The sequence below is a fragment of the Melozone crissalis genome, unplaced genomic scaffold (assembly GCF_028551555.1).
Source record: "Melozone crissalis strain CALT ecotype California unplaced genomic scaffold, PUWL_Pcris_2 ptg000018l_1, whole genome shotgun sequence".
In the NCBI taxonomy this organism is placed as follows: domain Eukaryota; kingdom Metazoa; phylum Chordata; class Aves; order Passeriformes; family Passerellidae; genus Melozone; species Melozone crissalis.
The window spans coordinates 23,289,066-23,303,896 of record NW_026535796.1 but is presented as its reverse complement, the minus strand read 5'-3'; the positions used below and the strand labels follow the sequence as shown (position 1 = coordinate 23,303,896).

Genomic DNA, 14,831 nt, shown 5'->3' with positions numbered 1-14,831 from the left:
TCTACCCACCCATTCTGCCTTCTTGGTTTTGTGTTTGGGGCTGTCCCCCACAACCTGCTGAGGTATAGGGGGTCTGCCCATGCAGGGCCTGCTCCTGAGAGGGCAGGGAGGGCAGGTTCTGCAGCAGAGCTTCTCCTCAACACAGCATCTGTTCCCCCTTGGTGCAGGAACACCAAGCGCACAGCGGAGGTGTGGATGGATGAGTACAAGCAGTACTACTACGAGGCCAGGCCCTCAGCTATCGGCAAGGCCTTTGGAAGGTAAGCTGCCCCAGACCTTGGTAGGAGGGCTCTGGTAAACCCCTTGGTAGCAAGAAGTAGTTTTTAGGTCTTCTCTAGGGCTAAGTGTGAGAAAGAGAGGTGCTCTGAATGCCTGCCTTGCCAAGGAGGTTGTAGCTTGAGTGTCTGGCTAATGAGGTTTGCTTCTAATTCACTTAATTTTTTCCCCAGTAACGCTGCATAAATCATTTGTTAGCAGAAGGCCAAAGGGATCTGTAATGAAATTAAAAGACCAGACATTTGAAGTGGCTAGACAGGAATATTTTTCTATCACAGCATGCAGCTGTTTTGGAAATGTGAGCTGTATCTTGAGCTTAAATTCCTGTGCAGATGGAGAATCCCAGGGCAAGCGTGGCTGGCTGGCACATGGGGCATGTTGCACTTGGTGCACTCCCCACTTTCCTGATGGATGGAGGGCAGTTTGCCTGGTTTGTAGAGCAGGAGGGAGCATGGCTGATGGTAAGATTTAGAAACACAGTCTGCAGAATTGTGCTTCTTAACAGCACCTTTGCTAAAGCTGTTTTCAGGCCACATGGGATTCATTCTTATCAGCTTAACAGTTCTCTGTGACCCAGAAATCAGTGATGGACACCAAACCTAGGATGAGAGGAGAGCTTGCTGTCTGTGCTCTCAAACTCCCAATGGACACCAAACCTAGGATGAGAGGAGAGCTTGCTGTCTGTGCTCTCAAACTCCCAATGACTCCCAAATAAATGTAAAAATCCCAGGAGTGTTGCATTTCTGTGGGTTTTATCTGCCTATGAACAAAAGGCTATTGTTGTATCAGTGTAGGGACCTGGCAAATGTGGTTGTATCTCAAATGTGTTTGCACAGGATAATGATTCATCTCCTACTTATTTATGACAACCAGGTCACTTTTATTCCTGTACACTTTGCTTTATTATCATGATGCATTACATATCTTCATAAAAATAACTTTGCCTACCTAATTTATCAGTCCTTGAGCTGACTGCAGCAGCTGGACTGGGACCACATAGCAAATAACCCTGCTGCTTGTGAAGGAAACAGACTATTGCATATTGTGTGTGGATCTATTGCTCACGTGTTTTAGTGGCAAAATCTGCAGTTCTTGTTTGCACAGACCTTCCTAGTGACTTTACTGGCAGCATTGGCTGAATAAAACTGGAGCAGAGCATAAGACTTCAGGTAATCTCCTGTAGTAACAGCTCTGTGAACCCGCATTAAGTTTAGATTTTAGTGTGCAAATACCTTTGACACCGTCACTGACAATTGGCCCTAAAATGGACCCTCCTTCCCCTCAGTTCCAGTGTGGATATAAAATCTCAGAACGTTCCCCTGAGGTATGTGACCTCATGTGTATGTACAGTGGCCTCTGTGGGCTGAGGATGGAGAGGTACACGGGCATCACTGAAATTCCTTCCCAACACACAAATGTAGTGTTAGAGCTTAAAGACAAGAGTTCCTGGTTTCACTGCTCAGTAGGACTGCTGGAGGGAAATCCTCTTCTTCAGCCAGCTAAAGCCAGACAAATCAGCAGGACTGCCACAGCAGACAGCTTCTGAGATGTTGAGTTCATGTCCCTTTTTACTCCCACCCTCTCCCCAAACTGCTTAAGAACAAATAAATAAGTTCTTCAGGTCTCAGTTCTCCAACCTCAGCTTAGACCTGCTGCCATGAGCTAGAGACATGTTTTAGCACACACAGATGAATCATCTGAATGTACCTGAGCACAAACACTTTCTGGGCCTTTTCAGCAGCTGATTGTTGTGCAGGTTTCATGGTATGCCTCTACAGGGGCACCCAGAGGCACAAACACTTTCCTGATCTTACAGCAGTTTTACTGCAATGTATTATTTAACAAGGTAGGACCTGGGCCCTGCCATTGCTCTGAGCCAAAGTGCAAGAACAGCTCTCTGAAGGTGTTTGCTTTTCATTTCTATTCCCTGCCACTTGCCTCTCTCCTCATCTTCACCTCAGGTCACTGCCAGTGCTCTGAACCCAGCAACAGTTATGTGGGAGAATGAGTAATGGCAAAAAGTAATGTAATTTCCCTCAAACCTCCTGGCCAGTCTTCATTGTTCCACTCCCTCCTGTTCACTGCCTTATCCTCAGCAAACTGCCTGTGTTTCCAGCGTTGCAGATCGAGTGGAGTTGCGACACAAACTGAACTGTAAATCCTTCCAGTGGTATCTGGAGAACGTCTACCCTGAGCTCAAGTGAGTCAGTTCTTTGCTTGTAGAAATCTCTGAGGGATTTGGGAAGTGGGTCACAATGGGAACATGAGCCTTGACAGCAGTGGGCAAAAGAGAGACTTATGCTTGGAAAAGGTTTTCTCTGTTCTTCTTTTTTGTGAGAAACCTCCTGTATTTTCCTGGCTTGTATTGTCACAGCTCTGCAAAAGGTCTGCCTTCTGTTCTGCCCCACACAGCTGTCCCTTGGAGATGTGCAACAGTGGCGTTTTCAGAATGTAGGGTGGAGACAAGAGCCAGTCCACTACACCCTTCCCAGTTTTGACTTGGTCTCTGTCCATTGGATGCTCTGTCTGGAGGGAGTTGAGCCATGTAGAGCTGGACAGCCTTAGTGCAGAGGTTTGGGTGGTTCAGAGAAGGCTCTAAGGAATGCCAGAAGCAGCTGTTCCTGTGGCTTCCCCTGCCCTGGGTCAGGACACAGAAGTGTTGTGTCCTTGCCCAGCTGGGAGGCAGCCTGGGTAGAGCTGTGTTGTTGGCATGTGCAAACCAGCACACATGTGTATAGCTCAGGAAGGGCAACACATCTTTACACGTCTGTCTGTGGCTGTGAGTGGAGGCTGAAACATCCAGCTGCAGTCTGGCCTTGACAAATCTTTCCTGCATTCCTACCAATGAGGCAAGAGTATGTGTTAGCTGGGGAGAAGACTGAAAAGGGTGGAGGAAGAGGCAGAGCAAATCAGTGTGGATATGGCTTTTTGCTGGAAACAGCCTCTTTCAGAATTTCAGAATCATAACATGAAACTGCTTAGGGTACCCCTAAAGAGCTTGGTATGCCTTCTGAAACAAAAGTACTAGTCCTCTGACCAAGTTCTCCCTTGATTTTTGCCTTCTCCAGATATTTCCAGTGGACAGCATGATATTGTTCATTTTCTGTCAAATATAGGGAACTGTGTTCAGTCAGAGGCAAATTAAGCCCTTATAAATGTGGAAGCAATTTGATCATTTCTAGTATGAAGTACTATGTAACTGTCATTTTATTTCAAGGATTCCTGAAAAAGAGTTGATTCCAGGAATAATTAGACAAGGAGGAAACTGTCTGGAGTCTCAGGCACAGGATACCACAGGGACTGTGTTGGCTGGCATGGGAAACTGTAAAGGGTCGGTGAACAATCCACCTGTCTCTCAGGTAAGGCAGGCTTCAGTTTGCTGGTTTGTTCCTTCCCTTGTAATGACCTGAATGAAGAGGCATCTCTGGCCTTGGTGGGTTGATGTGGAGGTGAAGGAAGGAGCAATTTGACCCTGTAATGATTTCAGTAGTAAGCAGAAAAAGAAGCCCATCTCTCAGAGCTCTGTTAGCTCAACAGACTCAGCAGTCAGGCATAGCATGTGAAGTTTTTCTTCTCTCAGGGACAACAGGTGCTCAGATGCTCAGGGAGTGACAGACTCATTGAGAATCATTTTGGGGCTGTGTGTGGCTACTACCCTGGCATGTGGGTATGAGATTTTTTGGGATTAGAAACATTCCTTGCTCTGCCAGCTCAGTTGTAGCTGCAGATGACTTGAATTGTGCTGTATTGCAGATGTGTTCCTGTATAAAGCACAAATAGAGTTTAAATCGCTGACCCCTGTGGCAGTAATGTGGTGCAGTTCTCCTAACTGCAGTGGAGCTGTGATGGTATATACAAGGTGAAGATCTGCACTCAGACTCTCTGACTGGAAGCAGCTTGAGAAAGTTAAGGGTCACAGTAGGGTATTTTATGCCAGAAAATACATATTCACATCTGTTATCACATATGCACATCTGTTAACAACTGGAAACTAGTTTGCAGCCAGCATTCAGTGTGCCATTCAACCTGACTCATTGGTCTGTGTCATTACCATCTGAAATCTTTGAAACCTACTGCATTTTGTATCTCTTCCTTGGGGAAAGGATAGTAGTAACATTTGATTGGATCAGGTATTCATCTGGTCAGAGGAAGGAAAACATTAATCAGCATGTCCCTTATGCATGCTGGTGATGTATGGATATGCTTGCATGTGTTTTGCTTTGCTTAACAGTTTATAGGTTCCAGATACCTGTTAGAGAACATATCTGGTGTGTAAAATATGCAGAAGCAGTTGCACATCATGTATGTCAGGGCTCCTTGCTTTGTAGGCCTGCATCTGTAGAGCTGCAGAGCAGAGAATTGCATGGGATCATGGGTTAATCAGACACCTCAGATAGTGAGGGGAGCCAGCTGCAGACTTTGAAATGGTGATGATGCACCAAGCCTGAGCATAAACTTCTGATCAAGTGACATCTGCTGTGGTAGGTGCTTCCCGGGGAGCCTTTTGTAGGAAGAGAGCAAAAGATGGAGGGTTTTAAAATATCTGATAGAAAAAGCTCTCTCTCCCTCATCTGATCGCTGTTGGGATCCTAATGGAACCTTCCTTTTTCTTATTCCAAAGGAGTGGACATTCAGTGACCCTTTAATTAGACAGCAGGACAAGTGTCTTTCCATTGCCTCCTTCTCTACTGGTTCTCAAATCACTCTGGAAGCTTGCAGTCAAAAGGACAGCAGACAGGTGGGTAACTGTGCACCTCTCTCTCAGCAGGGGCAAACCCAGCACTACCAAAGCACATTAAAGTCCTTCCCATCTTCTGCATCTCCCTCTCTGGTGTGTTTTGTAAGCTTGGATGCATGAGAGAGTGTGTGACCAAGCAGGAGGTGCAGTGTGTGGGTGTCTGCTCTGCCTGGGCCCTCGGCAGCAGGGCTGGCTCCAGCTCAGCAGCACCCCAGCTTTGCTTCTTGGGTGAGTTTATGTGCAGCCAGATTGGTGCCTGGATGAAGCATAGCACCAAAGAGAGGTAGGTGAGGCAACTGCTTTGGGATACCTAAGGGAAGGGTGGTATGTGCTATCATTTGGTTATTTAATTTGAAGTGAGATACCTGTATTCTTTGTGCTGTCTTTGGACATGTGAGCAGACCTTTAAAACTGAGTGCATGTAACTCATTTAAGAGATACTGTCTGACATAAAGCACTGCATGTTCCACCTGAACTGCTCCCTAGAGGAAAAATACACAGCAGTAATGTTCCCAACAAAATGCAGCTCTTTGACTTATGCTGTTTCCAAGATGTGCATCCCTGATCTGTCAGGACAAATCAGTCCTTTTGCCTTCAACACTAGCTAAGGGATGGCCTCTGCAATGGCTGGGGTGCCCTCAGCAGAGATGTGATGTGCCTTTTTATCAGAACTGGGCAAAGCACAAAAGGGAGCAACACAACCCTGGCAGACAGCAGATTGGACTTGTTTCATTCCTAGTTTCCATGCTTCCCTCTACAGCAAGAGAGAACAAGTTTTCTATCATCTAAGGCTGTGCTGACTCTGCTTTCTGACATGTCTGTTGTTCTGATAGCCCAAATGTAGAAGACAGCCCAGCTTTGACAAGTTCTCATCAGCATTTTATTTTTTCAGTACTTTCTAGTACTATATGGATCCTTGAAATTAGTTTTTCCTGAAAGAAAGCATTGAAATTCAGTCCTGCCCATTTATGGAAAACCTGTGTAGACCTGTGGAGGGTTGGTTAATCCAGAAATGCCTTGAAGAGTTGTCACCATGAATACACTGGGAAAACTCTGAGTTTGGATTAATCTGTAAGGGTATCCCAGGTGGGCTGTGCTTGCCTGCTCCTTTTTCTTGTTGGCAATCACTCATCCCATTGCTGTGTAATTAGGTCACTTAGTTTCTCCTTATGTGCCTCACAGTATTTTCTTCCCTGGCAGCAGAGAGGACTTCAGCAGCTGCCAAAATCAGCTGTCTTTCCCTGCTTCCTCTGTCATGGAAGACAAGGGTCCCTCAAGGAGGGTGGAGACAGGCTGCATCAGAAGCCAGAAGAGAGATTAATTCACAGTAACACAAGCAGGCTTATTCTGCTGCTGGAATAGGATTTATTGAGTCTTGATGTGTTGATTATTTACAGGCTCATTATAAAGACATACACACACTTAAGAGTGTGAGCTATTGTTTTCCATTACCTTATGTGAGCAAACTGCACTTACACCAAGACTCGACCTAGCAGATGATTTAACCAACTGACTCTAAGCAAGGATTTTGTTTAAGCATTTCAAATAATTAGAGACTGATTTGAATTGCAGCTGCCATTCTAAACTGCCTTGCAGCTGAATGGATAAGGTGAAGTGGGAGAGGTGCATTTGAATTTTTAATGTAATTTGAGTTTAAATGTTCTTAAACATTTGGGTCGTTTTTGTAGTCCCAAACTCCCATTTCAAATTTCTGCTTATAAAGCCAATTCTACTTGCAATGCTCAAGTTTGTTGTGTTCCTAGGGAATGTTACTATGGCTCTTTTCTTTCATAAACACAACAGTAATTGTTGTCAACACTGACATTGGATTTTAATTAGCTAGAAGTCAGTCATCTTGCAAACTATTCCATTCTCTCTCCTCCTGATATTTGAGAGGTTGATTTCCAAGAAAGAGCAAAGCTGGAAGGAACAAATTCCCTCAGCTGCCCTACAGCTTGCCTTGTCTCCCCATGGATACTCACAGCCCAAAGTGCAAGTGCTGGGGGAGAGCAGTGCTTCCAAACTGTGCGTGAGTGTACCCACTTCTCAGTTCAAGTGGGCTTCTCAGAAAGTCAGAGGAGCTGAATGGAGGGTGGAGGGAGGGCAGCTGAGCTCCTTTGCAGAGCTGGAAATGACAAGTAAGCACCCTGAGTATGTGATGTGGTCTGAGTGTAGGAGGGTGAGCGTGGGCACCTTGCATCACACATATCACACATACAGCATCCTAAGTAATGGAAGTCCAGCTTTGAACGTCTTTCCTGTCACTGTCATCAGAGATCTGTGGTGAAAGATGTTTGGATTTTTCTGGATGTAGATTTCATGTCTTTGTCTGAGTCATGAAAAAGCAACATTTCTGACAAAAGATGGTATATGTGGTAGCTTTGGTTTTTAGTGTCCCAGGAGTAGATTGGTTAGATCATTATGACAGCATCACACAATTCCTAAAGTTGGTTTCTGCTTTCAAACATGCTGAAGCTGTGCCCATGCTACACAGCTGTTTTGCATTAAGCATGTCCCAAGGACAGATAATTTTTTGTTAGTTTTGAGTGCTCAAACCAGTCCATTTGACATATAGGTAATACTCTAGCAGAGGCTTTAGAGTATTGTGATTTGTGTTTAGACTATTACCTCAAAATAAGTCTAGAATTTTTTAAGCAGGAGGATATAAGACAATAGTCACACTTCAGATGATTTTTGGTGCTCTCAGACTCCCTTGGGTTGAAAGAAACCAGAAATGAAATCTATTTGGCAACATGATCCTGTTGATCATACAACAGCAACAGCTGGCACTGCTAGCAGAAGACCAGCCAAAAGCTATTCTGCATAATCAGAACTAGATTTCAAAGCAGATGGATGTTATCCATAATGTTATTTGGAGAATAGCATTTTTAGTTGAGTGCACAATAAATTATTGCCTTCAGCTTTGTTTTTGGCTCTGACTGACAGTAGGAGTGGTGTTTTAATTTGTGTTATAGCGAGGACAAATAGAAGGCAAAGTGAGAGTCAGACCCTAAAACAAGAGAATGAAAATGAGAAACATTGGCACAATATTTCCCAACAGAACAAGAAATGCTGAGAAATCCTATTAAACAGCTATATTTCATTAAAATGTTCTGAAGGAATGTGACCTCAGCCTGAAAATGAGGACACTAAGTGTTCTTGTGAGACAAACACTATTTGAAATCCTGTGTCCCTTTGTATGCCATTGGGAAATTTTTCCCACTTTACTTCTCAGGGAATATTACCTGAAGATGAATGCAACTTTATATAGAGTATCCAAAAAGAAAAGCAGAGAAAGCCTGTCTGACTCAGCACCTTCATGACAATAAGCAGGTAAAACAATACTGGCAATTTGCCATACCTTGAAAGTAGTTTTCAGGAGACAAGAGTTTCTCTTAGTTGTGATTTAGTTTTACAAATTTAAGTGCTCAAAGGAAGACAGTACTTGCTGGATGCTGATGTGAACTTTTCCATCTTCTGTCTCTGCTTGTGTATTTAAAATTTAGTGTTCAAGACCAGCTTCAGGCTGCCCATGGCTCTGCAAATACACTCAGTTACAACTTACAGCATCCTTGGCTAGTCCAGTTATCAGCTCTCCATACATTTCTGTTTGAAGCATCTCAGTCCTCATGAGCAAAATTTGCCATTCTCAGCTGTGCCTCCTGAACTTGGCCAATTCCATTGTTCCACAGCTAGGGTTTTGAGAGAAACCCTGCACTACCTGGATTACTGGGGGTTAAAAGAAAACTTTTGATTACCCTGAGAAATTAGACTAGTGTAAACAATTTCAGCTCTTGTATATATTGGATAGAAGAAGACTGGCTATTTCTGGCTTTTCTCTTATTGCATGTGGAATGCTTCTATCCAGCCACCTAAAACCAATTTGAAATGATAGATAAAAAAGATGGAGAGAGAGATACGCAAAAAAACTGGGGGGCATTTTGAGTTGACACTGGGGAAGAGGATCAAAACACAATATATCCAAGAAAAAATGGTTTCTTTTTTTTTCTTCCTCCATCTTCACTCCAGACCTACTCTGACCAGTAAACTGTACTATCTCCATTGTACAAGAAAGGGAGACCAAAGAAGATTTTCAAGCCAAAATTTCTCAGATTGTGCAATGCCTGTATCTTCCAAAAGCTTTCCTTCCACGTACAGTCCAGTCATAATGTCTGGGTGTAGGAGAAGAGACTACTCCCTGTATGCAGGATGTGTCTACTCTGGTTTTTTTTTTTTTGCTAAAGGTGGTCATTACTGGTGTCATTTAAAACTTACCAGTTTAAGCTTCCCTTGGGGTCTGTGAGAAAGCTGGGCCCTCCCAGAAGGGGCTTGTACCTATGGGACCCCTCTGTAACTATGTCACCAGGCAACTGGTTTAGACTAAATGGCTCCTTTCTGAGGTGGCTGACAGTGGGAGATGAATGTCCTGGCTCCTGTTCCCATCCATTGCCACTGCCCACCCTCCTGGGAGCTCTGAGATATCCTGTGTCCCTGCAGGGGAGGATGTTGGGCTGTCTTTGGTAGTCTTGTGGTCTGCAGTCAGGCCTTGTGAAAGGTTCAGGTGAAGTCAGGGGAGTTGCTCTGGTATCTCATGAAGGGCACAAAAGCAGAGTGTGTGATCAGAATAGTTAAAATTTGTCATTCTGAAGGTAACCCATGTATTTGAGATGAGGAGCCCTACTTTGGCTTTTACTGTGGGTGTGCTTTATAACAGCTGCATACATGGCACCTCCCCACAGCCCAGATGAGCCTCACCTTCAACTCCCGCCCTCTCCTCCTTCCCTTCCCCATCCCACCCCACTTTACTTTGAACAAAAGGATCTGGGGTGGCTTGACATGTTGGGCTTTCCAGTGGTGTGGCTCACTGAGAAGCTGATTGATTTTGTTAGCAGCAGTAGATGTGCTCTGGAGAGTGTTTGCTGCTGTCCTGCTGGGCCTGTTGCTGCAGACTCTCCCTGTCACAGTGGGTACCTGCTCTGCAGGGATGGCTGCCACAGGAGCAGGTCTCTCCTCTGAAGGAGTAACTTGAGCAAGCCTCCAGTGGTGCTAAGAAAGAAGAAAACCAGTGCCTCTTGCTCATTGGCCTTGTCCTCCATCTCAAATCTCAGCGTATTCATTTGCAGCAGGGTCTTTGGTGAGCTGTGGGGTGTGTGGGAGAGGCAGCTGACAGCTTCCTCTCACACATGCACAGTGGAACATGGAGAGTGAGGATTCACAAATACAGAGGTGGTGGGAAAGTGGAGGGCAGGGAAGTAGCTGTGCTTTGGAGAAGGTCAAGAGACTCTTCAGTGGGGTGTCTGTGGCACTGGGAGACACTGCTGGGGAGGCTGTTGTGCAGCAATGGCACCAGCCAGGCACAGAGCACAGCTTGCAGGGGGAGAGACCCCATCCTTTGCACTCCATCATTACAGCTGCTGCTGCATGATATTAACTCTTCCTCAGCTCTTCGTAGGGAGGCTTCTGCCAGATGGCTCTGGGACCTGTGTAGGCAGTGAGTTGCAGCAGCTGGTGAGGGCATTGTAGTGCAAAGACTGCCTTGTATCTTCCTGTCCATCATCACTGCATTCCTCTGCCCCCTCCTCTGTTAAAATCAGCTTTTTCCTGCTGCACAAACAGCTCTCCTTTACTGTTGTCCTGTCAGACAGGGCTGGCAATACTGCAAATTGATGCTGCCTCTGGTATTTAGACTTGATGAAATACGTGATACAGGAGCAACAGATTACTGTGGGCTTTGCAACTGCCCTGCCCTCCAAGACACATAACAGCTGCCAGCAATATGTGAACATAACTGAATATCTGAAACCACACAGCATGTGGCAGTCCTTTTGCTATGCTACCCAAGAATTAAAATGTTTGTAGGTTTTGACATTGTCCAGGTATTGCAGGGTATTCTAAAATTCCATTGCATATCTTTTCTGCAATATTCTTGAAGTCCATCAGTATTGTCAAACTGTTTCTTTTTCTTCATCAGTCTCATGAGTTAGCCAAAACATCCTCATAATATTCCTGAGCTCTTTACTGACTGAGCACCCAGACCACAAATCTAGCTGGGTCATCTTTGTGACTGAAAAGAATAAAGGGAAAATCCCTGGAGCCTGGAACCCTCAGTCTTCTCAACCTGTTGAGCTCAGCTGTGCCCCACTGGAGATGAATTATACTGCCTCATCTGGGAGATCCCAAATCTACAGACTCATTTCTACTTTTCTCTTCATTATCATTCACAGTGTTCCCAGGTTTGGGGTTTTTTTCCAGCAGGGATGGAAGGTACAGCCCTTTCCCAGCAGAATTTTAAATTCAAGGTTAAGACTTGTTTTTGTTTCCTGGTCAGTAGCACAACCAAAGTGGACCTTCAGGAAAAGGTTGTATATGAGACCTTTTGAATTTGATGAAAGAACAGATGAGGGAACAATGAATAAGAGAGAGATCCAGTCAAACATTAGGAAGTGTGATTCTTGCTTTATATGGACAGGTTGCTTTCACTGTTGGGAGGCATGTCAGTGCTTTGCTTTCCCTGGATTGGGAAGCAACCATAGGAGGGTTTCAAGTTTTGGTGGGTATCTTGGTGTCCAGGACAGAGAATGACCCAGAAATTGTGACTATAATGTGCTTTAAAAATCCCATTGCTTGCTGATTTTTGTGTTGATAGCATCACACAATCATGGAATACACTGGGTTGGAAGAGACCCATCTGGATCACTGAGTTCAGTTCCTGGCCCATCACAGGACACCCCAAGAGTCACATTATGTGCCTGGGAGCATTGTCCAGGTGCCTCTTGAATTCAGCCCAAGCTTGGTGCTATGACCACTACTGTTGTTTGCTTTCTAGAGCATCCAGCCCTGTAACTCAGCTAAACCCCAACCCTACCTAACTGCAGCTATTGTTAGTACAGGAGCCCAGTGATTTAGAGATGCTGCCCTGTGCCCAGATTTTCATTTTCCCCAGCTGTTGGAATTGCCTTGGGATTACCCTCAACTTGAAGTCACGTTTCTGTAGGGGAATGGAAGTAACATCCTGTTTTTTCTGTCTCCTCACAGAAGTGGAAGATGAAAGGCAGTTTCATTCAACACTTTGTCAGCGGTCTCTGCCTGGAAAACCAGACTGGAAGAGTGGTGACCAGCCCCTGCCAAGCAGGTGTACCTGGCCAACAGTGGGAGCTGCTACAAGCAACATGATGGTAGCACAGAGATCTCCTTGTTTCATTGTGCATGAGACTTTGGGAGAAGAGGGGATCAGGGAGGCAGGAATGGTTTTGTATGTCTGACCCTAAATGTTTTCATTGTGCTCATCAGTAAGCCACCACTTCAGCTGAGCACTTGATGGTTTTGAGCTTTTCAGAGAAGAAGCTGGGGGTGAGAGGAATCAGGACAGTTGTCAAAATCTTCCCATCTTTTGTCTTAAGTTCTCCTTTGTAGCTGATGCCTGTGCACAGCTGCACCTAAAGATGGAGGAGGACCCAGCCCAGTACTTGCAGCTCTCCCCATCCTTTCCTTTCTCTGCATCCAGAGTCCCCAACCTTCAGTCCAGCAGCTTAGGCTATGCTTGTACAAACACTGGTAGCTCTTTGGCTTCCCTGGCTTTTTGCTCTAATGTCATGCACCTATATGTCTCTCAGTGAGGACTGGCCAGAAGAGTCATCATGATCAGTGGAGAGGCTGGGAAGGAGCTAGCAGATCCTGGGGGCAGGTTTGTCACCTCTTTTTGGTGGGCCCATTCCTTCCTCTGCTGAGGTTGGGCAGTGCTGACAAGAGAGATTGAAAAGGGACACTGTTTTACCAGCCTAACCAGGGATTGTTTCAGGGACTATTCCCTGTTGAAGTCTTCCTTCCAGCTTTTTTATGTGTGGAAGGCCAGCCCTGCCTCCAAGAGTAGCCCAATCCTGCAGGTTCAGGGTACCATGTTCTGGTGGAGCCAGTCAGAGACAGGTGCCAACCCCTGGGGATGTTAGGGGAGCTGGGGCTGTTCTCTGGCTGCTCTTCCTGGTGCTGCCAGCCACTGCCCAAAGGTGGTGGGCAGCACACACAGACAGAGGTGCTGCACATGGCTCAGGCTGTGGCAGGAGCCCACCCAGATCCCCACTGTGAGAGACAGAAGGGGCCATAGCAGACTTCTTGCTGCTGGCTGGGCAGGGCCACAGTTCTCATTCTTGTCTCTCCAGCTCTGCACAGCCCCTGTGAACAGAGCCTGGCGTGACAAACCACCCACTCCCTTGTCTAGTTGCTTTTCCATCTCTCTTTGAGAAAGACAAAAGGGACAAGGACAAAACCCCAAAAGGCTTGGGGCTGCTCTACTTTTGAAACCCCCCTCTCTTCCTGATGAGCACCCTGGGGAGAGGTTAGCTGGTGAAGCTGAAACTGCCCTCTGCACAAATGCTGCCACAGTGTAGGGCTGCCCTGAGAGAGGCTCCTTTGTGTTCTGGAAATACCAAAGGCACTGGTGGTCTCTAGCTAGCATCCCAAATCCTGCTCCCAGTTACCAGTCAGCTCTAGCCACATGTGGGTTTTCAAACCTGCCAAGGGATGCTCACCTATTCAAATAAAGTCCCCACAACTTTACCTTCTCCTAACTAGATCTGTTAAATTTTCCTCTTGAGACTGATTTTGTAAACCAACCCTCCTTTCCAAGAACCTGATAGGGGAACCAGATGGTGGGACCATCTTCATTAGGCAATTGCTTGCCTGGATCCTTTCTGATCTGTGTAGAAGAAACAGGTTGTTCATTTGGATTCTGAACAGCTGTTTCCTTTTGATCATGTTTGTGTCTGTTTTTAATTCTTTCTCTTAGCTTGGTATTAGCCCAAACATTTGACAAAAGAACAGATAATGTTCTTGGTATATTGCATGTGCTTAGTGTGAAAACTGGACAATGTTTTTTTGTTCTTGATGTAAAAAAATTAAATCCATCACGTGGCAGGAGCTCTTATCCTGTCTCCCTCTTCACTTTGATATCAGATCCCCATCTCAGCCCTGATTAGCCAGAAGAATGACCTGCCTGCACTGTGAAAACTCACAAGGGAGTTCCTTTTGATCCTTACAGAATGGTGCAGCTGCTCTTCTCTGTGGAAATGAGGGCACTGACTCTGCAGTGATTTCTCTTTCCTATATAGGGATGCTTTGGGCCAGAACCACTGAGGTTAGGAGAGGGCAGAGAAGGAAGGAAAATAGCCTGGGAATGGAATGAGAGCAGGCCAGACAGACCCATTGAGGGCAGAGATGCCACCCTATTAGCTACTGCATTTTTAACAAGAATCTTCAGGAGATGGTCCTTTCAGAATAGCATCATTATGCTGTAGGAGACAGGAACAGTCAAGTTTTTACCTACCTGACTTGAAAAATATTGATGCAAAGACAGATGAAGGGCCGCTGAGCAGGTACTGTTTGTAAGCTCTGTATACAATGAAGTGTGAAAGGATTACATGTTTTCATCAAAGCACAGCCTAAGTGGGCCATCTGACCTCCCCCCATTTCACTCTCCAGCAGCTTTTGTGCTGCAGCTAACAGCATGTTCACTCCTCTACCAGGTACTGCCTCCTTGCTCCCTGCTCCCACTGTGTGTGCAGCTTTCTTGCAGTTCCTCCTTCATAACCACTCTGGGACCAGGACCCAGCTCCTCTACCAACAATGCTCCTGACTGCTGCAGACCACAGAAGCTCTGCTTGTTTACACTCCCCAAGCTCTGGGCCAGCCCTAATGCCAAGGGCTCTTGCCAGCACAGTGGCTGCTGCCCTTGGCTGTGTGTTTGGCCCCCGTGCTGGAGGTTGCTGACTGCTCCTGGGGCAGACACACCTGGACTGGCTGTGTTGGTTTATTTGTGCCTCTT

The 14,831-nt window shown here is 45.8% G+C and overlaps 1 protein-coding gene across 2 annotated transcripts in view; it reads left to right on the top strand.

Annotated features, from left to right (window-relative positions):
* The window catches only part of GALNT16 (polypeptide N-acetylgalactosaminyltransferase 16), a 74,351-nt gene extending 59,731 nt beyond the window's left edge, over positions 1 to 14,620 (top strand). For both annotated transcript variants that reach the window (XM_054275898.1, XM_054275899.1), the window contains exons 11-16: positions 168 to 260; positions 2,393 to 2,476; positions 3,494 to 3,635; positions 4,898 to 5,014; positions 12,050 to 12,189; positions 14,533 to 14,620. In XM_054275898.1, the coding sequence (XP_054131873.1) occupies positions 168 to 260; positions 2,393 to 2,476; positions 3,494 to 3,635; positions 4,898 to 5,014; positions 12,050 to 12,187 (574 nt within the window). In that variant the 3' untranslated portion in view covers positions 12,188 to 12,189; positions 14,533 to 14,620. The remainder of the gene's footprint in view (positions 1 to 167; positions 261 to 2,392; positions 2,477 to 3,493; positions 3,636 to 4,897; positions 5,015 to 12,049; positions 12,190 to 14,532) is intronic.
* The last annotated feature ends 211 nt before the right edge of the window (positions 14,621 to 14,831 follow it).